Raw genomic sequence first — 26,595 nt, 5'->3', positions numbered from 1 at the left:
GTGTGTAATGCAGCAGTGCATAATCCCTGTTGTACTGGTGTCTGTATAAGAGAGGTTTTCCAATGGTTTCCATAGCGGACTGGTGGAGAAATGTAGAACGGCACTACTGCCAAATAAGAATTTATGTTGATGGGAAAAAAAAGTAGCTAGTATGATTTTATGCAACACACAACAATGGCAGGTCATGTTGGAGAAAAGGCCATGAAATTATTATGCATAGAAGTTTCAAATATGGCTACAAACTGGGCCATACAGGTTAGAAAAAAAGGGCAAAAGCACACTATTTTGGGCGAGCATGCATTTTGTTGAGCTGTACTCTGATAGGCTGAGTTTTATAATCCTGGATTCTGATTTATTACACTGTTTTGATGTGGCTCTTTAGTTTTTTGCTCCTTTGTTTCTCTTTCTTGGTCTCTTTTACATCTCCTATCACTGCTTCTGTGGTGTTTCCTTCCTCTCCCCTTCACTACTCCCCTCCTCCTTCTCTTACTCGTTCCCCCTTTTGTCAAATTCTCTCTTCGATTCTCTTTATCCCAACCTCCTCTTTCTATCCCTCTAGCTCGTGTTTTGAGGTAAAGGGTATGTGGTTGTTATGGTGGAATAACAAGTGCCTCTTGCTTATTGGAGAACAGCCTTCAAATATAGGAATTCTGGGAGAAAAACAACAAAAAGACAATAGCGGATACATTTAGTTTGAGGGATATTCATCCCTCCACAATCCCCAACCATTACCAAAGAGGAGAAAATGTGTAGCTGCTGTCAGAACAGTGTGTGGACGCAGCATCACATGGCGGCACACATTATAAATAAAGGATTCAGTCTCTATTTCTAGACAAACTTTTACATAACAAATCCTTGTGGATAGTAAAAAGGTCCTCATATCTAAATGGACCTATCTGATAACACTGTGCACCCACATCAGTCAGATTAAACTCATCACCCAGAATTTCTATACTGCAAATGCCAGAGAGTGATGCATGTCGGTAGTAGTGTTTGCTTGCCATGATCCAAGGCACATGCTCATAAGGTCACACACATAAACACATGTGGAGCTTTTACACATGCATACCTCCAGACACACACCTCCAATCACACAAGGACACGCATAACGGTTTCTCACTGTATTGAGTTGCATGATCCAGACACTGTGTGTGTATGTGTTAAAGCACCATGATTTTATTGCTGTTGAGAGACGAGAGCTTTACTACTGTGAATGATGCCTTCTTGTTTTAAGTCACCAAGATGAAACTGAAACAAAGACGAGCTAGGAGCATCCTAAGGTGCAGTTTGCTGCCAGACGTATGAAAGCAGTCGTGCCTACGAGAGTTGTGTTTGACGGGGAGGAGCATGTTTGACAAGATATAAAGATCAGAGAGAGACGCTGAGCTCCGGTGTATTTATAACTTTGCTCTCTAACATCTCCTCCCCTCCTTCTCTGTCCCTCCCTCCTTGTATCACTCCCTCTACTCCCTGACTCTCCGTCCCTTCTCACAGGTGACCTTTCAGAGTCCAGCGGAGGTGGAATCCCAGGGTTCATAGTGCTTTCAGACTGTCTGCTACCTTTGAGCGTCCGGGGAGTGCAGCCACACACACACACACACACACACACACAGACACACACACACACTCTCACATGATGCGCTCTGAGCCTCGAAAGGTACAAGGCTGATATACAAATGTACATAAAGTGCACATACACACATGCCAGAAGACAAAACACACACGGTTCACACGAGTCAGTAATCTTATCCATACGGCCTAGAGCTTGGTTCGACCATGGTCTACGTGTTGCCAACAGGGTGTTTAGTTCAGTTAAGACAACTCAGACCGAGCATGTATGGAAGGTACTGATGAAAAATGCTGATATATCACTTAAATAGACTTTAACGTGTCTATACCATGTCTATTTCATGACAAATATAGAGGGGCCGATGTTTCATAATAAAAAAAGGCGAGAAAATACAAAAAAGACAACTAAATAAGTAGGTTAGAGAGACTTTGGAGAAAATCCTAATGACCTGTAAATAATTTAGTTTACAAAGAGCAGCATTTAAAAAAACAAGAAAAAATGCAAAAAGAATACTACTTTAGATAAACACTGAACAGGACACAGCAACATTATTATTATTATCATTATTATTATTATTATTATTATTATTACCACTAGTAACATCATGATCCTCATAAAGGGATATTACATTCCAAATTGTAAAATGGGAAATCACTAACCTATTTTAAATTTCTACTTAGATTTTAGGTGAAACTCGGGGAGGGGGGGATTGCACTTTTATTCGGGAGGTTTTAATATTTGAGCTATTTTTTATTTATTTACTAATTTATCAATTATTTTGTTTATCGGGAGAAGGGGTTTGAGTGGGTTGCAATATTTTGATTTTAGAATTTTCTAGAGAAAAACCTTTTGAGAGCCTGTTTCTGTCAGACTCTTGCAATCGAGTAATTAAAATGTATGTATTAATTATTACAGCAATTATATTTATTTCTAATTTATTGAATCCTGTTTTTGATCCACTCTCTTTTTAAGTTAAAATAAAAAGTATCATACTAAATGTCCTAATGTGATTTATTAAGTGTGTGTTTCTTTGTGTGTGTGTGTGTGTGTGTGTGTGTTGATGGGGCTTCAACTAATGACTGTTTTACATTACCGAATTATCTGCCAATTATTTTCATGATTAATTGATAAATTGTAAGTCTATAAAATGTTTTAAAAAATGCTCATCACAATTTCCCCGGTCCAAAAATGACATTTTCAAATAGTATCTTTGATTGAAACGAATAATTAATAAACGAACGATTGTTTAATTAATTAGCAACTAACTTCTGTTTTCTGTTTGACTAATCGATTAATCAACTAATAGTTGCAGCTCCAGGGAAAGGAAGGAAAGATTAGGTCCTACGCTACACAACGTTGTCGAATTTAGGACGATTCTAAGAGCCAGTGACTGACAGGGGTCCTTAAAAATGACAATTTTTTAATAGACAATTATTAGCTATCATACTGAAAGAAAATTTTAGTCTACATTTGTTAACTAACACTAACCGTTTCTCTTACTTTTCTTGTTTGTGACAAAAAAATGTAAACATCAAGACCAGCCTCTGTATTCCCCCTCCACCCTGTGTTTTCATAAAATGGTTCGGTCCTGCACAAACACCTGGCGCAAAGGCGGAATCGATTATTAGCTTTGGTACTTGCTAGCAGGATCGACTAAGGGGCGTCGTTGAAGTTGTTACTAATGTATCAGCTCCCACAGCAAATTCTGGCTACCCAAAACGACAAAAAACGGGCGACACAAAGGAAACGGTGTCAATATGTCACCCAATTCTTCACAAAGAAAGGTGGGTTACCGGGAGTGTTGGAAATCAACCTGTTTAATCCACACGTTTAGCCTTCTCTCCCAACATTTGTTAATATAACAGGAAATTCTGAGTGTTTACATTTCGCTCCCGTTTTAGCCGTCACTTAATCAATACACGCTAACTTTCAAGCTGCTCACACTAAATCAGTTGTCTCTGTCCCTGCCTGGTATCAGGCCAAAGTACAGACGCAGCCCTGTCTCCCAAAAACACCCTCCAGCAGTGAACCAGCAGCTCCCCCACCTGCAGGAGGTGAGCACCACTCTGTCCTGTAATGGAGTATATTTCAACTTTTACTTAAGTGAAGTGAGTATTTCTTCCACCATTGCTAGTAACATCATAAACAGAATTTGAGTTATTATCAGCTGACATGTGATGTGACAAAGTTCTGGATTCAAAATGTTACTTCAATAAAAGTTCTAAGTATAATCAGCAAAATGGACATTAAGTACCATAAGATAAAATTACTTATTCTAAGTTGCTCTTCTCAAAGTATCTTTACCGTAGAAATATTTCTATGATCATAACGAGCTCCTTCGGTTATCATAGAATACTATATGAATCTGTCTACATGTAAGAGTATATCAGTGCTGTAATTTGTCAAAGTGGAGTCAATTATATATACTTTTTATATAACTATTATATATTTTTTTAAATATTAAAGAAAGGTAGCTTTATTTGCTGTTTCATACAACAGCAATTTGCTTTACAGGGCAATACAGTACAGTAAAGGAGAGACATTTACAATAAAAGCAAAGAGAGAAGATGTAAAAAGTATGGTTGGTTATTAAGTGGTTTACAATTTTTAAAAATCAGCATTAAAAATAGCAAAAGTGCAGAGAAGAGGTGTAAGGATAAGAAGATTATTCAAAATGATTTAGTCAAGTTTGAAAATGAATTTGCTGCCATTACAGGTGGTGTAAAATAGGAATGTTTTTAGCTTTGACTAAAAAATGGTGATGTTGTCTAACATAATCTGGGAGGTTTTTCCAGGTTTGTGCTGCATGATAACAAAATGCTGCTTCATCATGCTTTGGTCAGATGTCCTGAGGGTCTTTACGTACAGGGTCAGATAATTGCAGTGGAGTAAAAAGCACAATGTTGTAAAGGTAGTTATTCAAAGCTTTGAGTGGGTCGATTGGATTCTGGTTACAGTTACAGTATTTGAGCAGGATTCGAGTGGCTTGTGGTGGTGGGGTCCAATGTAATATTGCGTGTTTAATATGTTATATTACACCTCTGATTTTTTTGCAAAAAATAAAAAAAAATCTTGATTTGAATGATCCAACAAAAAATGCCACAGAAAGGAGACCGCACATCCATCTTGTGACCAGAAGAGGGTGTAAGTTGAGAGCATTTCACCAGAGAACAAGAGAAGGCGTTTTTCGCCCTCAATAAGCTGATGTGCGAGGCTTGTTATCGCCTCTATTCGTTTATGGGAGTTGTCTATTTATCAGTAGAATTAAATGCTGTATTTTGTTTTATCTCTGTGAGCGTGGTTTCGGTTAACTCTCCTCCCTCCTCTGGGAAGAGGATTTTATGAGGTTTTTTTTCCCTTGATGAGCTGATCTCAGTTCAATTAGAAGAGAAAGGCGTATTATGAATAGCGCTAATAATATTACCACTGAGCTTGGTGCCCACATAACACAGTATTTCAACCCAGTGGTTTACAGACTTTTTGAGATGCTCTGCTTTAAGAAAATGAAAGAATTAAAACATAAAATTGAAAGAGATCACAAGTTGCTCTTAGACTATATAGACATAGAGAAATTATGAGAAAATAGAGAAAGAATAAGAAATCTAAAAAAAAGAGATGTGTATCGAAATATGTATAAATATGTGCAACATATGCTACACGTGTGCGATATATGAATGTTAGAGTTGAATGAGTAAGAATTACATATTAACCCTGAAGCATGGATCGACATCAGTTTTGGATTTTTTTGCAGTCTTCAGACATCTTTCACAAGCATTTAAACTTAGAAGCCTGAGGAATTTTGTTTGATTTATTTCCAAAACATGGGGGGAAAAAGACAATGAGTATGAGTATAGTAAAATGAGCATTAATGATGATCTGGGGAAAAAAATAAATAAATAAAATCACAAAGAAATTGGAAAATTGTAAAGAGAACTACACATTTATTTATTTGAATTTTATATTTAAATTTATGTTAAGACAATATATTTATATATTGATTTAGCATGTTTTTTTCTGGTCATTTTACGTCTTTGTTTTTGTTTTTTGCTAATTTTCATTAAATTTTCTTGTAACTTTTACTATTTTTCTGTAATCTTTTGGGGTCATTTCTAGTGTAATTGCTCATTTCCTTCTTATGTTCTTGAAAGAAATTGGCCAGTTTCAAAGGATTAAATAAGAGTAGTGTACAGTTTAAATATTGCACAAAATATACAGGACCTCAAGTCAGTATTGCATATTGTACAGTTTTGCAGCTGAAACAGCAGAGTATTGCATGGTTAAAAACTTAAGAATAAATAAATGAGGGGTTATAGTTGCTGATAATGGGTAAAGTAAGTCCAAGGGCCTGAGTCTATTGACTTGCTCATGTTCAGATGTAATTGTATTGTCAAAAACAAGTACATACACACATTTAAATAAGGACACGTCAATTGGAGCTATAGAAGACTATTTAATAAGGTAAGCAACAGACTGGGGCTTTGGCGATTAGACTCTATCAAAGGATCTTAACTCATTTTTGTTAACTTCATAAAGATGTTTTCTAAGGCAGTTATACGTGGCTGTATGGAACCTACTTTAATAACAAATGATTTGTAAATAACAAAAATCGCTTTTATTTTTTTCTACTCTTGACCCATTCAAAATCGTCCGTGCCCCACTGGTAAGTTGCAACTTAAAATCTATCATATAGTCTCTATAAATCACAAAATGTTCCTCTCAGCCTCATCTACCCAGCAGTGTGGCCTCACTAACCTCCATGTGATCACGCCACACATGAGCGAACTATCACTGTCTGACGTCAGCTCTTTTACAGGCTCGAGGTTAGTGAGACCTGAAGTCACTCTGTTCTACATGTCACTCTGTAAATCCTCACGTTTTTTTATATAGTTCATGGGTCACGGGGATGGTGAGATAATTTCCCTCTACCCCCTTTGAAAACCCGCTGTGTGTGAGAAAAGGGCAACTGCAATGCAAACAGAGCAAAAACTACATTGCCCTGCAAAGGCAAACATTCGGAGTAGCTTTTGTTTGTTTGTGTAAAAAGGTCAAAGGTCGCGTGTTTTTAAAGATTTACTAACAAGTATATTTGTACATGCCACACAACGATTACCTATTTATTTATGCACTCACTAAAACTTCAGGCAGAAAGATAATTTGAGATATTTAATGTCAGTGTTTCACAGAGGTGGGACCAAATCAATGTTTTGCACGTCACAACACAACTCAGGTCTCATTCATCTCCAAGTCATGTGAACTGAGTCCACATCTGTGATGTTTCATCACAGTTGTAGGCATTGGCTGGTGGAGTGGTAATTGAAGAGAAAGGTTGACAAACAGCCTCTGTAGAAATAGTAATAGTTGTAATAATTGGAGACTGCACTTCATTTATCATAGTAAGGGTTGGCTTGGGTGTGACTTCAGGGCTTTTTTTATTTTATGACCCTCCCCAGAGCTACAAATATTTTTCATTTAGCCTCTCCGAGTGATTAATGAGAAATGCATGGCCCTCCCTCCCACCTTAAATAAACATATTGCAGAGTTTCTGGCTATGATAAATGGTGTGATTTTGGAGATTTTCAAACAAGACATGCTTTTAAAACCCACTTGTGGTATTTGAGGTTCTGAGGGTGTTTAAAATAAATACAACATATAGTGCCCTAGGGATGATGTTTTTCTGTAAATTGACACTGAAGTTAGTGTCGACCCGGTTCCCTCAACAAAGAGCCTACGGGATATTTCCAGTGGATTTTGGCATAAATTATGCTCAGCAAGATAATCTTCATAAATAATCACCACTTTTAGGGTTTTTGAAAAGTAAAATCGATTGCAAAGAGTAAAAAGCTAACGTTAGGCTATAGATGAACTTCACCACGGTCATACGATTTAATGTCACCATCACAACAGGGCTTTAAAGTCGTGTTTGGCATGATGACGTTCTGTAGTGTCATTTAGCCACTTGTTAGCAACCATCTTTTTTAAGACATAAAAGCTTCAAAATTCACGTATTGTCAGAACAAAACTGGAAAGTCTCTTCAGCTTCTGTTAACCACAGAGTTTATTTCAGGCATCTAATAAAAACACATTCAAAAAACCCACTGACTTGAGACAAGGCAGCCAGAGGTTCTGCAATGCCAACAGATTTCTAGGCTTAAGCACTCATTCTTCGGGTTCTCTGTTAGGGTTGACAGATTATCGACCGGGCCTATTTATTGGGGCCGATATTTGGCATTTTGCCGATTATCTGTATCAGCGATTTATTTGAATGATCTCTAATAAAATAAATGTGTCAGCATGGGAGGAACTTTTACTTTGTAAAACCTCAGGGAGCTATTTTAATGTATTTATTTTTATTTCAATTTTCACTAGACTTATTTTTTTTTTTAAATCTGGGAACTTTCTGGATATGTTTTGATTAAATATTTGCTAGGAGCATATAAACAAAGTTTGGTGTTGGAGTTTGTTATATTCCAAATTCTAAATATTGACAGAAATATTTTTATTTTTTTTGTAAATACATATCGGTTCCTAATATCAGTTATCAGTCTCATTAACTACTAACAATTGTTATCGGCCCTGAAAAGCAATATCCGTCTACTCTTGTTCTCTGTCGGACCATAAATACCATACCATAAATAACGAACAGTCCCTTATATCATTCAATAAAATGCATTTTACACTGAGCTGCAGATTCACAATAAATAACTGTAAATAATGCTACTTTTGCAAAAAAAAAACAAGGAGGGTCAAAGGTCAGCTGAGGCAAAAGTTGTAACCCGAGAAAAAAAAACTTTAATCATCCAATAAAATATTAAATGACAAAAAATGAAGGGCGGAGAGCACACTGCACGGTTCTGCCACCCCTTAACTCGGTTATCATTTAGACGGAAAAGGGGGTTTAAAGTTTTCTCCGAGCGGAAACAAAAAGCGGATGTGTGTGTGTCAGCCAAATGCGCTCATGTGCTTGGACGTCACCGCGCCCCTCCCTCTCCGTTATCCCCTCACTCCTCCCTCTGTCTGCTCCTCTCACTCCGCTCTCGTGCCGGCCCGTCCTCCTCCACTGCCCGGCCACACACCCAGACAAACCCCACCGACTCCCGGGGACACACACTGTTAGCTGGGACACGACGAGAGACGGAGGCAGAAAAAAAAAATAGGCTGTTGGGAGAAAAAAAAAAATCGCATTGCAGCATCTCAAACACTCTTCCATCTTGTGGTCACTTTTTTGTTTTCACCTCCCATTTATGTTTTTCTGAAGAGGAGAAACAAACTTTGTCCGCCATGGAGAGATGTAAAAATCAGTCCGGATACTAAACTTGGACTGCGCCCTTCTGAGCTCCAACAGCGGACTGGACACACTCAACAGGACCGTTAGGTTGTTTGTTTTTTTTAGCTAGCTAGCTAGGTGGGATCCGGACGACTTTGTGGAAAAATACAAAAAAATATTTTTTCCTTAAACTGCAAGCCGCTTTTCGGTCTTCACTACGGGGGAAAACACCAAAGTAAGTACCGTTTGTTTCACTTTCATCCCGGAGAGCAGACGTTAATCGTTTGTGTGTGCGCGTGAGTGGGTTAACGGCAGGCGCACGCTCCGCATCCTCACTTCGGCTCAGACGTCATTACGCATTCAAGGACTCTGTTAATTAAATATAACGCAGAGGCCCAAATTTTGAGGCTTCAGTCGGGAAAAAATGTCAGTGCGTTGCTGTAACTACGGGAAAGTACTGTAGTCACCGTTAATCCTGGTTGTGTAATATGAAGACACGGGGGCAGCCTGGCGCGTGGCCCAGTGTTGGGTCGGTTTGTAAAGTTTGCTAACTAGCAGCAGATTATGTCACATTATCAGTGTAAGCACACAAATACAACACCGTGGTTTACAGGCAGACATGCAGTGATAGCACGTATAGACCTTTTTATAAACAACGTGTTTAATTACAGTGATTTGTTTCAGTTTAGGACCCTTCCTGCTGCCACCATTGTGGTCTTCACTTAGCTTTTCCACTATTTCCCAGATGCATGAACACCACAGTGAAATGCAAGATTTAGGGACTGTTCGTTAATTATGAGATTAGAGGGAGTGATGCAAAGTGGGGGAGGCACTTCAGATATTCCTTTGAAACACTGGCTGCATTTTGTATATATTTTAATGCTGATTTTTAAAGAAATCACATTATGTGGAACGATTGCTTCCATCAGAAAAACACAACCAAATCTGAGGTTAAAATAATATTTCGTCAAAATCAGTTCATACACGTCATCTTGGAGAGTAGACTTTTTTGTTTCAATTTGTGTGTTTGCTTATATTTTACTACTGATATTTTTTTAATGAAAAAGTGAGTTTGCAAGGCATGTTTCTTTTTTATTGCCAAAATTACACCATTTATCATAGCCAGAAACTGTAAAAACACACATTAAAACTTGATTTTCAAATTCCTGCCAGGCCTTGAAAACATTATGTAAAACAAACGCTTCCATCAGAAAAACATCAAAACACCAATCTGAACCTAAAATTGTGTTATTTAATCTAAACCTGTTCATACACTGTCATCTTGGAAAGGAGACATTGTTGTTCTTTGTGTTTCAGTATGTTTGTTTCTTTCAGTCTCGGACCCTTCCTGCTGCCACCATGGTGATCTTTACTTAGATTTTTTACTATTTCATTGCTGCTTGAACATCAAAGTGAAATGCAAGATTTAGGGACTGTTCGTTATTTCTGAGAGGGTGCAAAATGGAGGAGGCACTTATATTATATATATTATTTTTAAGCAGTAGCTATATTTTATATATATTTTACTATGGGTTTCTAAAGAAAACGTGAGTCTGCAAGGCATGTTTTGTTTGCCAAAATTACACCATTTATCATAACTAGATACTGAAAAAACAGGCAGTATCATTGAATTTTCGCATTTCCAAGGCACTTTTAACACATATGGGATGAATGCTACAGTCAAAAAACACACAAACAAATCTGAGCTTACAATAGCGATATTTCATCAAAATCAGTTTATACACTGTCATGTTAGAGTTTGTTCGTTTGTTTCAGTTTTTGACCGCTCCTGCTGCCACCATTGTGATCTTTACTTAGTGTTTCCACTATTTTGCAACCACAGCAATGCCACAGTTAAATACAAAAGATTTAGGGACTGTTCATTATTTGTTAGAGAGAGGTGGTGCAAAAAGGGGGAAGCATGTCAAAAGAAAAAATTTAAGAACTGGGGAGGGAATTGTTGTTTTTATTTTTGTTTAGGAGAGGGCATGCAACTTTAAGTTGTTGTATTTTGTATTTAACATGCCTTACAAACCCAAGATGTTTCCTTAAAACAAACACCAAAATTAAATAATTGATCCAACCCAGAAACTGCAAAAACAGAAATTATCCTTGGATTTTCACATTGCCAACGGTCCTTGAGCACATTTTGTGGATTGAACACTTCCGTCAGAAGAGAGAGATTTTTCAACTCCAGGATTTCCTCCTCAAATTTTCACTTTCAAACATTAAAGAGTCCTTTTTTAAAAGTCTACCAACTAATTTGTGGTGGAGGGAGGGTATGAATTTTCTCTAAGTCAATCAGGGAGGCTCAAGGAAAATTATTTTTTGCTTCATGGAGGATAATTAAAGTCACACACCAGCTGCTCCCCTCCTGATAAATAAAGAACATTCCCTTAGCTCTTCCATCATCATTTCAATCTCTAAATTGAGATAGGGTGGCGACTCTAGCCACCTGTGCTTTTAAATATGATCTGAAGTTGTTTTGTTTGTAACCTCATGAGATTTGTTTATACCAACCATGAGCACTCATTCATGCTCTAAAACATGCAAATCAGTGAGATGATAAAAGGCAAATACTTGTGCATGTGTTGCTTAGCTTTGCATTCACGCCAAACATCACATTAACCACTGGATGAAGTTTTAGCCAGATAGTTGCACTGAAACAATGAGTCTGTCACTCAAAAGTGGATTAAGAGAAAATTAAGCACCAGTACCTTTTGATAAGTGATTAATCGTTTAAGAATTGTATTGTTCCATTGTTTTAAATGTGAGATTTGCTGCTTGTCTGTTAATTTCGTAACGCTGATTTAGTGTTACAGTCAATTTCAATGGATAATCGTTACATTAATAAATGATGAAAGCGATTGTTCCTTCCCCAGAGTACAATATACTTACTTACAATCTGTGACTGCCAATTTAAAAGTCTGAATAAATAATTAATCAGGAGGGAAATCCTCCCATTGGTAAAACAGTGCATCCAGGTCAAACATCATGTTAATCTCACAAAACCTTGACAGTCTAGCAGATCCTTAAAAAGTCTTAAAAGGCTGATTTTATTGATCTAAAAATAAGGATTTTATTTGTGTTAATATGCTGTAAAAACATTATAATGTCTTAAAAATGCTAAAAACTGTGGATTTTATGATTTGTTTTTTTTCTGATGTTGCATTGTAAAATCTAGGGGTGATAATCACCAGTGGCCCACAAGAGATTATTATCACAATATTTAAGTCACGACACAATATTATTGTGAATTTAAATGTTTGTGATGCTGAGTATTGTGTATATAACATATAGTGCGATTTATTTCCTTTTTTTCAACTGCAAAAAAATGTCCCCTTAAGGAAACTGTTTTAACTCTGTTTTATCTAACAAGATATATTTTTTAGTCCATTCATCTCAATCATCTTTATTGCAGCAAAATGCATATATATGTGTGATCTTGTTGTTCTTGTAGGCTATCTATATTGGCAATATTAATAATTTATATATATTTCAATGAATTGATTCTTGGAACTTCTTGGCATTCCTGACTTTACTAAAATAATTTAGCGAATGCCCTCTTGCATTAACGTCACAGAGATCAGGATACTGGAACTAACAAGACTGTTATTTTATTTACAGCATGGATGCTCTGAGCAGAGGATTCACTGACTATGAGCTAGCTGCTGAGCACTGTATGCTGGGCGTCACGTGGAGGTGCAAATTCATAAAAACACTGGCTGTTTAACCAAGATTTTGTGGCATAGCTGAAACACCAAGTAATTGATATTGGTTCTTTTTTATTTGTTAAGTTCTGGTTATTGTAAATAGCCTTACATTTTTAGTGTATGTGGCATTACTTTTTATGACCTATATAGAAACACACACGCATATCTAAATATATATATATATATATACATATATATATCTCAGTTTTGGTTTATCTCTCTCTAACCTGGACAGAAGATAACATCTGTCAATGATTATAACTCCTGCTTCTTCAGCTCTGTTTGCTGACTAATAAGTAATTCAACTGAAGACAGGAATCATTACCATTTATAGCTCAACAAAAAGAACAGCCTCATGTATACTCACGGGCCATCTAATTGCTCCGGGGAAGGTACCTGTAGTTACTCAAAGAGCACAATTGGCCTGAATCCAGTCAGATCAACATGACAATATAACCCTCACACGCCTCCTGCCAGGCCTTTTCAAATCACTCTGCTGACTGATTGAATCCCGGCATTAATAATTCATGAGGGTCGCAGATCAGTGTCAAAGGTACTGAAGTTGACTTTGTTGTGATCTTTATCTCACAGAAGATGGGATAACTGTGATGAAACAGATCACTGCAGACAGGCTGTCTGCCCTTGGGATGATTTTACATTTTCTCCTCCTTGCAGTGTATCATTTACTACAGTCACCATGATGGCCTAACCAGTGTCTTGTACTTTAACACAAGTTACAAACTGGATTGTTTTCAGTCAAACTGGGATCCAGAGGAATGTTGAAAATGTGGGGGATGTTTCTGACTCACCCTCAGATGAATCCCCTCAAAATGTCCAAGGCATGACCTGAGTTACAGCTGACGAACCATTTACAGAGAGCATGCCTGACTCCTGAACTGACACAATATGTGCATTCAAGATTTCATAGTTTTTACGGTGATCTGCAAAGTGCATGTTGAACCACTTGAAAATAAGATGTCAGAACAGTAAAGAGGGCTGACCTAAGGCAGGTTAACATTTACACTCAAATTGTGCTGGTTGAAATTAATAATATAATATACACCTAATGGAAACACGTCAGTCATGAGGTGGCATTTCAGGCGATTCGAAAAAGCCATATTTCGCAAAACTGCAATGGAAACACATATTTTTCACTTTTATAGGTCACATGATGCTGTGGCTTTGCGCTTGTTGGTAGAAAGTGGCTCCCTCCCAATCATCATCCTGAAGTTTTGATTCAATGATTCCTCTGTGAAATCTTAGACAATCACCTCCCAGAAATCCCTCAAACGTGGCTGCTCCCATGTATAAGGGGCTTGCCTTTTCATTATCACAACACGCCTATGCGGCCTTCGATTGAAAATAATGATGGCTAGTGCGTTGGCTGCAATAGAAGTAAACAGTTGAATTCTAATATGTTATTTACATGGCCTAGGAAAGTTCAATCAGTATTTGAGGACTTGAGCTACTCTCTCAAAGTCAAAAACCAGAGAAATGACGGTCGGGCACTTGCTGCCTACTTTGTTCCAATATTCAAAGGAGCGGAGTTAGGTCCTGACATTGCTAAGTGACCATCAGCAGCACCGCACCATTATAACATCCATTTAAAAAAAACAACAAAACAATTTAACAAAATACTTATCCTTAACCCTTCATACAAGTGGTAGAATCTGACATACAGATTAAAAAACACAAAATCAGCCAGAAAACTGGCCAGAAATGCCAGATATTTCCCACGTCTGTTGGTGAACCAAATAGATGCCTTTATGATGATATAATATGTTCATTGTCTTCCATGTGCTCCACTCTTAAAAGGATTGTTGATGTAGATAATCTAACTTTTTCACTGGACAAAAAAGTCATGTTTTATGTTGCAATAAACATTCGGGCAAAATAAAATTTTCCTTGTTTTTGGTATTTTTGGTTATTAGAAAATTTGTCTCAAGCGTGATTCTGAGTGTCGTGAAAAAAGTCTTAAAAAATCTTAAATCTACCTCGCTTTAAGATGTAGGAACCATGTTTTACACAGACCTCGATTCGGTGCTGTAACGTCCTCTGTTGATGGCTGAAAGGCAAAATAACTGTCTCCCCACCCCACGATCATACCTTTTATACAAAACTTGGAGGCGGCAATTCGGAGTGATATTCCCGACCTGAACAGGCAGTGTAAAAGGAGCTAGAAACGGACAGATCTTTACTTTGGGCTAGAGTATACAAAAAGTAGGTACCTTATCCATACAATACTGTACTTTATTTGAACCTGGATATGAGCTTCAGTAATGTTCAAGGCCATGAAATAATTCAGCACTTATCTGACTGACTCAGCCTCATTTCACCTCTCTTGTCTTGTGACCGTTTGTGATATCAGCATGTCGTCGATGTGCCGCTCTGTCTCTGACTTATCAGACCTTCAAACTTGAGGTACTGAAGACTCGGCTTTGACCTCTCCCATGTGCTCTGTCCAAACTGTCTGTGTGAATATTTTTTCAAAGCTGCGCTGTGGTTCGAATGAGTCAGCCGTCAGCGAACAACTTAAGTAAGAATGGATATGAGTAAATGGGTATTTATGCTCACATAGATGGCACGTTATGAGTGACTCACTGCTACTGTCTCGTGACTGATGCTCCTCTTGTCCACTCAGTCTTCTGTCATTCAGATAAATTAAGTATTGGGTGACTCTAAAACCCCATAACATGCTTTTCATTCATGCTGAGTGAATGAGAAAGACCCTTTGCTATGGTGGCAGTATGTTTACATTCTTTACATATTCCTGGACTCTGTACCAGGTGCCAGTCAGGTCTGTTTAGGTTATCCTCTAAAGGCTTTTTCCTTTTATTTATTTTATTTTTTGTTTTGAGAAACTGCATTATGAGTTTGTAAACTGAGGTAGAGCTGAGAAGATATCAGTAACATCTGGAGCTGTAATCTGCCAGCCTGAAGTTGGATCTGTGTTTACAATCACCACATCCTTGTAATGTATATTCATAGTGGGGACGAGAGAGGAGACAGTGAGAGAACTTCCTTTCTCCCTCCCCTGCCAGAGGCATCCTTTATTTTTATTGGACCTTTGAAATGGTCAGAGTCTGGTCATATGATCCTGTGGGCCAATGGCATGTGCTGTTAGGAAAGCTGTGTGGGGAAAAGAGCTTTAACACGCTGAATTCACTGGATGATCTCAACTAGAAACCCTAAAAATATCCTCTTGAATCCTAAATCGCCTCCACACAGCAGAATTTAAAGAATTTGTTTTTGTTTAGTTGCAAGTATTTCCTCCTTGATTGTTTGTTTTTTGGGTGTCTGTGCACGTGTGTATGTAAAGCCTGTTTGTACTTAGTTACAGTTTATAGTCAGTTGTTATTAATGGAAATCATTTATTACTTAGAGAAGTCAGCGCAGTCTACCTGTCTGCCTGTTCAGAAGTACGTTAAGTTATCTGTTTTTGGCTAGATAACACTGCTTCTGACTGACCCAGACATGCAAACAAACAAGCTGTTCAGCAGAGCTCACAAGATCTGGCAGGACACTCCAGGAGAAGTGAGATGTAGTGCTACTGAAGTGGAAGAGTTGGCAAAATAACTGGGAAAAATATGTCACCCTTCCCATCCACCACCACCTGAGAGAGAAAGAGAGAGACAGAGAGAGAGGAAAGCCCAGTGCTCGGCCAGCCGTGCTGTTGCAACAGGAAACGGGGGCCTTGACTAACATGACATGATGTGGAAAATAACCAACACACTCAGGCATGACACTGTCTCATGGACAGTGTCAGAGGCTACAAGCAGCAGCAATATGTTTGGTCTTTAAGGCTGACTTAATGAAAAGCGTCCGATCAGTGTGAAACTCCAGGAGCTAATCTATATATGTTGTTTTGAAAGAATTAATTGTCGACTAAGACAAAGATAAGGAAACTGACAAAAAGGGCTGAGTATCAAACTCCAGTTGTTCCTTTTTTTGCGACCGACCTAAATGTGTGCATAAAACCACTGGCGTGAAATATATGACTTATTCTTTGATCAGATTGTTCGGGATGTTAATCCAATATTCCTGTGCCTTTGCTGGTGTTCATTTATCTTTTTTTTAAAAGGGAAAATGTGCATTAATCAACATTCAAACAAATGTAAATGCACCCAAGTTAGCTAAAAGGCTGGTTTTCATTGGCAGCCCTGATGAAAATTAAGTGTTAAGATAGTATTTAACATTTTACAACTTTTGTAAATCTGAATTTTGCAAATACCCTTTTTTAGAATCTTGTGTGCGTGTCCCTCTTTAATAGTTTGTTTAATGTATGTCCTCTCTCTAAATTCAGAGGTTTTCCCAGGTCTGTTAATACAGGGCAGGTGGAGCTCTTCATGAGTATTTGTTTTTTCCTCAGCCGCAGTTTTTTCTTGATTTGTCGATCCAGTCAGAGCTGAGAGGAGCAGCTGCTACAGACTTTGAGACCAACTATAATGAACGTTAGTTTCACTTTTCACTGCGCCTGATATTTTACTGCTCCGTCTGTGCCCAGAGTGGGCTCCATGCTCTGAGTGTTGTACAATCAGTAACGAAGGTAAATATATTCCAGTAGTGCTCCTAGTGCTCAATTTGTGGCAGCAGATGTTTTCATCGTGGTGGGTCGCCACAAATAAACAAATGTGTGGAAAACCCTGCTTAGAATGAGCCATTTATATCTACATAAGGAGCAACCAAACACTTACTCTAGATAGTCCCATTCATGTAAAGGTCTACATAGCAGACCTTTAAGTCACATTTTAAGCAAAAACGATACTCTGTATTAGTGTTATATGTGAGCTGACTTCTTCTAGTTCTTTGTCTTCTATGATAGTAAACTGAATACTTTGAGTTTTAGACTGTTGATCTGAAGAAACGACCTATGTCAGGAAATCACCTTTGGGTACAGGAAATGTTATAGCCTTTTTTTTGGTATGGAGATTATTAATTACTCAAAGTAAAGTTGAACATTTTTGTGATTTTTTAACATTGTTACTTTGTTTAGAAGTCCTTGTCAAAACGGTGTTACCATACCGCTTCTCCTTAGGCGAACCTATATTAGTTCTTTGCATCCAAGTCTAATTTCAGCTGCATATTTTAAAGATAGCCAAGGGTGGGACAGCATTACACATGGCTTTGGCTCTGCGGGCCAGAGAGGGAATCCTTCTTGATTACTGGCAGGGAGCAGCAGGGCGGGGACGGGATTGGAAGTGAAGCGGTTACAGGGCTTTGGCATTTACATCTGCAGTGGGTGGGTGGGGGGAGTCACTGTAGAATCTGCAAGAGGACTCCAGAGATGGAGAGTGTGGGGGCGCCCCCACTGCTCTGCACATATGGATGAATCATGACTCACATCCCTCAGACTCGACTTTCTCCCTCGCCGCCACCCCGTTTACTCCCTTTCTCTGCCACTCCCTGAACTTCGCAGCAGAAATCTCTGTACTCTCTGAATGAAAAAAAGACTTCTGTTGCAGCTGCTCTCATCTGTTTAGGAAAGTGCTGGTGTTGAAAGCACGAAGCTCAGTTGTTGGTCTGATTTCTCTTCCCTCACGTGGGCCTCATAAGCCCAGCTCTCCGCATGCTGCCTGTGCTCTGTTATATGCATTAGGAAAAACCTACAGGAAGGCCTCCAATGAGAGGGGAGCGCTGGTGCCATCATCTAATTCTTTTAATTACATGGTAGCAAACATTCCCAATCACAGATGTCTTTCCCCTATACACAGACAGGCCTGTATGGCTGCTGCCTTTAAAGCAAGCCCCTATAGCAGGAATACTCAACTGACTTTGCTCTGGGGCCATACATTGCAGATTTTAGGGTGTTTCTAGGATTTTAGCACATTTTTAGGATTTTAGGGTATTTCTCAGATTTTCTGATGTTTCTCGGATGGTAGAAAGTTTCTTGGATTTAGGGAAGTTTTTTCGGATTTTAGGACATTTCTTAGATTTAAGGATGTTTCTTGTATTTTAGAACATTTTTCAGATTTAAGGGTGATTGTAGATTTTAGGGAATTTCTTGGATTTTAAGGACATTTTTAGGATATTTCTGGGATTTTAGGACGTTACTCAGATTGTAGGATTTTTTCAGGCATTTCCTGGACTTCTGGGATTTTAGGATGTTTCTAGGATTTTGGGACATTTGGGGTTTACCTAGGACCACTGTGTCAGGGGTGCAGGGAAACATCTGCTGGCAATTTTTTTGACAAACAAGCTCTATTTTGGTACTGTATTATGGCACCTTATGTATACTGAAAGTGCAAAAAACAATTCCCAGTATTAATCACTTTATTTTTATTGTGAATAAGAAAATGGCTGGGGGGCCACCTGGCATCAGGGGCTAGATTTGGGGAACTGACGTCAATTCCCTATAGACTGCTTGTGCATTCAGATTAGTGTCACTATACGTAACCACGTCACATTTTTTTGTGGTGTATATTCTGCCTCTAGAACACATGTAGGTCTTGAGACTTTAATTTCGCAATCTAATAAACTCATGAAGGTGGTCCTGACAGCTTGTGTGTCCTGTGTTGCAGGATGCTGTCGGAGCTGAGCGAGTGGTTCTGGCAGGAGCGGCTGTGGTTTCCAGAGGGCCTGGGCTGGGCTGACCTGGAGGACCGGGATGGACGAGTATACGCTAAAGCCCGTGACTTGTGGGTGGCGCTGCCCATCGCCCTCGTATTCCTCATTATTCGCCAAATCTTTGAAAGGTCAGTGCATTTTTCACGCTGTCTTACTCAATATATGTGTCCCTCATTCTAAGTCTTAAGTTATTAATTCTAACATTTTTCTCTCTTTCTGTCCAGTCTAACTCTGATATTTTTCCCTTGACTGACTCTCCTTTAGCCTGCCCATCAATTATCTCATCCTCTGGCCTTCAATTATATTATTTCACTCCAGAGTGCAGTTCATATCCCCTGATTTCTGTCTCAGCAGTTATTTATTATTCCCAATGCTGTTCCCTACTATATAAAGGGTTTCTATGGTCATGAAATTCCAGACAAACTCATTAAATCAGAAAATCTCTTTTCCAGGCCTGGAAATGGTTTGGAATTTAGAGAATGTGTTGGAAAAGTTTGGAAAATACACCAAAATGTTTTGATTATTGTTACACCCAAAAACACGTCTAGTGAAACTTCTTCCTTGTATTACTAATTTAAAATCAAGTGCTGAGCTGCATGTCTGTTAAAGCGTCAATAGCTTCACGTTTTGGCGGTGGGAATGTCTAACGAATGAGTAAAGTTAGCGAGCACTAGCAGTTTGCTTATTTGCAAATGACTGAGAAGTGCGTGTTTGATGATGTAGGGCTGTATCGCTATATACATTGAATAAAGTCATGGAAACGGGGTAAAAAATGCTATGGAAAAGTTGGTTGTAAATGTGTGGAAATGCTGTATATGATAAGAAAAACTCCAGGTGAGTCATTTTGTGTATCACACAAGTAAAGTGTTCTTGTTTCCAGTAGCTAATGTTTTGGATATCAGACACTGTTACATCGTTATAAAGTCCACCTGTGTTTTATTGCTAATGCGCTCTTCCTCATTATTGTTTGTTTGGTTTTTTTAAATTCCTAACTCCCTTCCAGTCATACAGTGATAAATTATAAAGTAGGCAAGCTGGAAATTTGACAAATATGACAGGACATACGAAAAAAAGCAAAAAAGAGTTTTATTCAATGTACATGCATAAGCATGATTGATACTTGTTGCTCTTTGGGTTTTCTTGCTAGAAATGGCAGTGAGATCTTCATTGGGAAAAGTAACTTTGGTATTAAACACTATTTTCTTGTCATCAAGACTTTCATCATCCTAGCCTCTAATGATTTAAATCTTTATGTCTGTTAGTTATTGGTTTCCTTTACTTTAAATTTAAGTCAGTCATTTCTCACAAATTGAGAGTTCCTATAGCCCCTTTTTGACTGCAATAATAGTACTTTCTTAAAGTACGCAAACTTTCAAGATGAAGTTTGCAGGGATGACCGTCACTGGTCAATCAAACACAACGCTGCTGCTTACACTTCTGTACCGCTTCACTCATAAAACAATGAAGTACCTTAGTATTTTGGTACATTTCGGACAATGGGAAAACTTTTCTCTTTGTCTGATACATTAGAAGTAAAGTTAGACTTTACTGTGGTTTTCGCGACTCATTTTTAAAATGACAGAGAGAAACAGAGTGCGAGATTGTGCCATCAGGCTGAGAGAGAAAAACGGCTGTGGTGCTGTGAAAAAGGTGTTGTTTTCTGATGTTCTAAAGCAAAAATAAATAATCATCAAACTCTCAAGAGATTTACTGTAGAGACAGACACTCTCTGTTTCATTTCTATCCTCTGCATCTCATTCATTACATCCAGCTTGCAGCAATATTCTGCAGCAGTGACACAAAACCTGAGGTGTGTTATTTAAATGAAACAGGCGGACGCACTGAATTGCTCACTGCAAAGTGTGTTCACCCACCAGCAGCCTTCGTCTCGTCATGTTGCTTTTTCATACGTCAGCGGACTAATTTGCCTAATCTTCACAGGTCTTTGGACTGCCGTGGAAATGCAGATAACAATGGGCTGAAGGAACCTTGGAGTTCCTGGGACTAAATGTCCCTGGGAACTTTTGGTGGAAACGCGGCTTATGATTGCACTCTGCATTGTCATTAACTTCTCTACATTTCATCTCCCTCTAATCTCCACAACCTTTCTGTGATTGCAGGACGGTGGCTACACCCTTGGCCTCTCTGCTTGGGGTGAAAGAGACGGTGCGGCTCAAAGTCCCTTACAACCTCACACTGGAGTCCTACTACTGTAAAATTACCAAAAACCCCACACAGGTACATATTTGCACAATACACTTCTAAAAAAAGACAGAGCAGCATGTTGTGTGTGTGTGTGTGTTTTCAGGAAATCAAAAACTTCAATTTGATCTCTTTGTGCTGTTCTCAGACTTCGATAGTGAGTCTTTGCAAGCAGACTGGCTATTCAGAAAGACAAGTGCAGCGATGGTTCAGGAGACGAAGGAACCAGGACAGACCGAGTTTGCTCAAAAAGTTTCGAGAGGCCAGGTAAACACACAAACACACACACACACACACACACACACTCACACATTTAGACATATACTGTATGCACACATGTCTCTAGAGCTATGGAGCAGGTTGAAACAGCTGCCAATGCGTGCGTTCCTTCGGCTATATGAGCACATTTCTGAGGGCAAAGTAGCCCTCTATTTTTAACATGCACTCATTACAATGCCGCTCTGCTGCTACCATGCCTGTAGCCCCGACTCTTCTCACACTCAAATCCAACCATCCATACTCATTAGCACAGGACCAACAACAGAGCCTCTGTGGCCACTGTTGGTTATTTTTGTGTGAGAGCATTAACTGAGTTAAACAAACAGCATGATCACCTGATAATACGAGGCTACTGAAACTAGTGAGTGTCAGCTGGAAGGATTCACACACGTGGCAACAGATGACACCACAGATAACTCTATCTATAGTGCGCCATAAACAGCAGCAGATAGCATAATGCTGTTAGCGTCATTAAGTCTGAAACACAAATGTTCAGTGATATGCATGAGGACGTGTCTTTCATAGATGATCTGTTAATGCATTTTTTCACCTCATGTGTTGTCTTCAGTGTATAACTTCACTGTAGAGACTGTCGTTACCATAAGCTTCATTGTCATTGTCCATGTGTGTCGACAGAGGCGTGAAAGCTTTTTTACGTCACTTTAAGGGTCAGTTCACCCAAATTAAAAGAAAACATAGACCTAATTGTGAGCAGTTTTCACTGGAACTTAAGGAATAGTCTGTCCTGTTTTTTGGAAAAAGTAGTTCACAGAAGACAATCTCACCACGAGGTCCAGTCAGTAGCTGATCTAGAGCAAATATGATTCATTTGTGTGGAAATGTTTATGATAATGATAATAATATCAATAATAAAGTTTATTTATATAGTACTTGTCAAAACCAGAATTACAAAGTGTTTTCTTAGTGCTTAAACATTTAAAGGATAGATTCACATTGTGTCAGTCTGTCTTAAAACAGTAGTCAGGAACCCATAACTTTTACATTTTATAAAGTTTCTCTGTTCACATTAAAAGCAAAGCACGACTTTAACTCGCAGACTCCCTGACGTTGTGCTATGGTAGTTAAGTGCATAACCTACTTTTTCAAAAAAACTACTGAACATCTCATCACTTTTGATTGCCCTTCGATATAAAGGACAAGTTTATAAGTCTTCCGTCCACACCGGGCCTGATCCAAAACTGTCGTTTCTGACGTACTTTAAGCTGAAGACACTGAGGTGCAACATTGGGCACATCAGACAGGAGTTTTTAAAAATCTGCACCTTAGAAGACATTTTTAAAAAATCTTCATTCTAGTGACCTAAAAGTGTTTTTGTGTGAGGACAAGGTGTCACAACATACAAGAAAATATCCATTTTTAAAAACATCTGTATATGTATAATCAAGGCCATAGCTTCAGATGATTATCCGCGAATGAGCTGAGATTTTTTTGTTACCCTATAAAGAGTGTTGACACTGTGTTCTGTAGGGGTCAACCGATATTAGTTTTTCAGGGCTGATACTGGTTATTAGTAGTGAGAGTGGTAACCAATATTTGGAATCGATATTCATTTACAATAAAAATGAAAATATTTCTGTCAATATTTAGAATTTGGAATAAAAATAAACTCAGACACAAAACATTGTTTAAATGCCTTTGGCAAATGCTTAATCAAAACTGAAACTTTCAACATCAAATACAGCAAGTTCCCAGCAACTTTTTTTTTAATAAATTCAAGTGAAAATTTAAATTAAAAATTAATAAATAAAAATATCTTTCTGAGGTTTTACAAAGTAAAAGTTCCTCCCATGCTGACACTTTCTTTGCACTTTTTATTGAAGTAATTTTATCAGCAATCATTCCAAAAAAAAAAAACAACCCACCAAAACAGATGATCAGCATAATGCCAAATATCGGCCCCAATAATCGGCCAGGCCGATAAGCAGTCGACCCCTAGTGTTCTGTGTTATCAAAGTTAATTTGGACACTGTGGCTGAAGAATTTTGCAAATCAAAATTAAATTCAACCTTCCTCTTTGTGTTGTGATGGAGCAGAATAACTCAAAATCAAAACAAACTTAACCAAAACTGACTAAAATAAAAGTTTCTCTTGTAATTTTGGTTAAGTGACCCTTAAATGTGCAAGTAGATGATTCAGACTGGTGTGTGTTTATTTCTGTGTCTGCTTTACACGTGTGTGTGTGTGTGTGTGTGTGTGTGTGTGTGTGTGTGTGTGTGTGTGTGTGTGTGTGTGTGTTGAGGATATTTAAGCAGATTGATGTCTTGCTCTGACACTCGTGTGGATGTGTGCAGACGTGCATGTGACTGCATGGTTGTCACTCCATGGTTATGGTGTGTCTTTCGCTGTGCGCGTTACGAACTTTCTCTTCTGAATCAGTCCGTTGTTCGTGGGCACACAACAGGCTTTCTGTTACACTCCCTTATTTTTCCCCACTGGTGGTGTGTCCTCATATTCTCAGTGTCTCTATTTTCTCTGTTTTCACTTTTGTGCTCTAGTGTTTGTCTGTGTGTCTGCCGTGTTTCCTCCCTCTCCTGACACCTGTACGAGAGGCTGTAGTGGGAGTGATCCCTCACTGTCTCTGTTACAGGATATGACAGGGAGTAAACTCTCTGACAGACAGCTCTCATTGTGTGTCAGCACGTGCTTGGCTGTGTGTGTGTCCTGATTTGACATTCTCGGCGTAGTTCACCAGATTTTTCCAGGCTGTTCATTCAGCCTGGCATTTCTTTCCAACTTGGCACTCTTGTGTGTTTGTGACTGAGAGATTTTGTGTGTGTGTGTGTGTGTGTGTGTGTGTGTGTGTGTGTGTGTGTGTGTGTGTGTGGTGTGTTTTTGTGTCTGCTGGTAGAAAATGTGTCTATTGTCTTTTCCCCATTGACTGAGTAGAAAGTGTGTTTGTATGTGTGTGTGTTCTCTTGCAGTTGGAGATTTACCTTTTACCTTCTTGCTTTCATTGCTGGCCTGGCCGCCCTCATCGATGTGAGTACCGCCATGTTAACCTCGACCCCTCCTCCTCCTCTTCCTCCTCCTCCTTTCGTCTCTTTATGTTCTCATGCTCATTCGTCATCTGCCCTGTCATCATTACATGATGGGTTTCACAGTAGTTTGTCTTTTTTTGCTGTGATAACTTCACCTCTCCCACTGTCAGAGGGGCAGCGTTGACTCATCGCCATGCTGAGTCAGTTGATATAAATACACCTGTCGAGCTCTGCTGTCTCATTCACACCGCATCTCTCCTTCCAGAAACCTTGGCTGTATGACCTGAAGGAGATGTGGCAAGGCTTCCCTGTGCTGGTAAGTCTCTGGAATGGCTGTTTACACTGAATGCACCAGAGTTTCTGCAGAAAAGTTTCAAAAAGCACTAATGCAGTTCACTCAAAGTTATGAGAAGGTTTTACATTGCAGGTCCATTAATTTTATCATTGTGTAGCTTCCCACAATTGTTCCGTGTGTATTCAAATCAAAACATTCAATTTTTTGTCAAAGTACACATGTTTTAAAAGAATATGCATGGTTTAGTTTCGTTTAGTTATAGTAATATAGTAATATAAAACTGCTCAAAATCCAGTTGAAAGAAAGAAACAAAAAACAAATGTCTCAGGAGAGTCCAGGCCAATGTGAATTAATTGATTACATTACTTGGATTTATTATTCCATACAGCTTGGATGTACTGACATAATTTGATATAAATGTTAATGAATTCATGTACTTAAAAAATTATCGTACGCCTTGTGGTCTCAACTGGTTTTTATTCTTTGCTTGACTGGTATTACCGTGAAGAGGGGATTAAAATTCTGCATGGCATTAAAACAGTTTTAAAAAGTCTTCAATTCGACTTGTTGAAGAAATACCCTAATCCATGGACTTATCGTGGGTTTTTTTCTGTTATTTTGTAATTTGTGGCCCAAACATTTAATCCATTGATCAAGAGAAACAGTCAATCATCAGTCTTAGCTGTGATAATATCTAGTTGCAGCTCAAGTTCTTATTATACATTTGCTTACACTGATGTGTGTTTCCTCTCCTTAAGACCCTCCTGCCATCTCAGTATTGGTACTACATGATCGAGCTGGGTTTCTACGGCTCTCTGCTCTTCAGTGTGGCTTCTGATGTCAAACGCAAAGTGAGTAAATTAATCTCTTCTCATGCTTAGTGCAGGTCATATTGAACAACAAGACTTAAGAGGGAGAAAAATGAAAAAACACACAACAATTGCTGTTAATGGAAAGCAAATACAATTTATACAAACTGTCTCACTTTTGCATGAGTATTGCGTCATGATTAACTGCACGCTAGAGGAAGACAAAGTCTGGTGTTACTATCTGATCAGTTTAACATCTGGCGTGGACTGTGGGCTGGACGTTAGACTGTTGTTACACGTGTGTGCGCAGTGAGGGGAAGTCCTACCAAAGCAGCACACTGTGTTCCTCCAACAACAATATTCTCACCAGGATTTCTCCTAATCAGGATTTACCACTTCACAAACACCCACTAAAAACATGCAACACACAAATATATGACTTTTTTTTTCAACATTACCACCAATTTTACTTTATCCTGTTCTTCAGGACTTCAAGGAGCAGATTGTTCACCATGTGGCAACCATCCTTCTCATCAGCTTCTCCTGGTGTGTCAACTACATCCGTGCAGGAACTCTCATCATGCTGGTCCATGACTCCTCCGATTACCTCCTTGAGGTAAATGTCATTTCATAGACTCATGGTAGTTTGATCAGCATGCTTTGGCAAACAAACATATGAATGGGGCCTATGGATGATCACAAACATCACAACATTTCCTACCAAAAAGAAAAAATGCTATTTAGACTGTTTACATGCTGCATTTCTGCTGAGTTTGAAGTTTAGATTCATGAGTGCCATGAAGCTTTGATAAATTGATGGCGACACTCTGATGACAGACTGCCACCTTGTGGAGGAAACGCTTTGATCATGTTAAGTTGAACAGCTGCAAATTGACTGGT

The 26,595-nt window shown here is 38.7% G+C and overlaps 2 protein-coding genes across 6 annotated transcripts in view; both read left to right on the top strand.

The window, feature by feature from the left end:
• Positions 1-2,567, top strand: part of LOC121945414 (CUGBP Elav-like family member 3) — a 35,083-nt gene extending 32,516 nt beyond the window's left edge. For all 4 annotated transcript variants that reach the window (XR_015777947.1, XM_088084476.1, XM_088084477.1 and 1 more), the window contains one exon: positions 1,495-2,567. The gene's annotated coding sequence lies outside the window, so the exon portion shown is untranslated. The remainder of the gene's footprint in view (positions 1-1,494) is intronic.
• Positions 2,568-3,207: 640 nt separating this feature from the next.
• The window catches only part of cers2b (ceramide synthase 2b), a 28,607-nt gene continuing 5,219 nt past the window's right edge, over positions 3,208-26,595 (top strand). Inside the window, exons 1-9 of one of the 2 annotated variants that reach the window (XM_088084475.1) lie at positions 3,208-3,354; positions 3,549-3,624; positions 19,066-19,239; positions 21,232-21,349; positions 21,462-21,580; positions 24,535-24,592; positions 24,857-24,907; positions 25,645-25,737; positions 26,183-26,311. In XM_088084475.1, the coding sequence (XP_087940601.1) occupies positions 19,067-19,239; positions 21,232-21,349; positions 21,462-21,580; positions 24,535-24,592; positions 24,857-24,907; positions 25,645-25,737; positions 26,183-26,311 (741 nt within the window). In that variant the 5' untranslated portion in view covers positions 3,208-3,354; positions 3,549-3,624; position 19,066. Of the gene's footprint in view, positions 3,355-3,548; positions 3,625-8,594; positions 9,070-19,065; positions 19,240-21,231; positions 21,350-21,461; positions 21,581-24,534; positions 24,593-24,856; positions 24,908-25,644; positions 25,738-26,182; positions 26,312-26,595 lie in introns of those variants that run through there. The other variant, XM_042489804.2, reaches the window with a different exon arrangement.

This window comes from Plectropomus leopardus, chromosome 11 (assembly GCF_026936395.1).
Source record: "Plectropomus leopardus strain MGB_pleo_1.0 chromosome 11, ASM2693639v1, whole genome shotgun sequence".
NCBI lineage: Eukaryota > Metazoa > Chordata > Actinopteri > Perciformes > Serranidae > Plectropomus > Plectropomus leopardus.
Note: the sequence above shows the minus strand (reverse complement) of the source record. Positions and strands in the feature narration are given on the sequence as shown.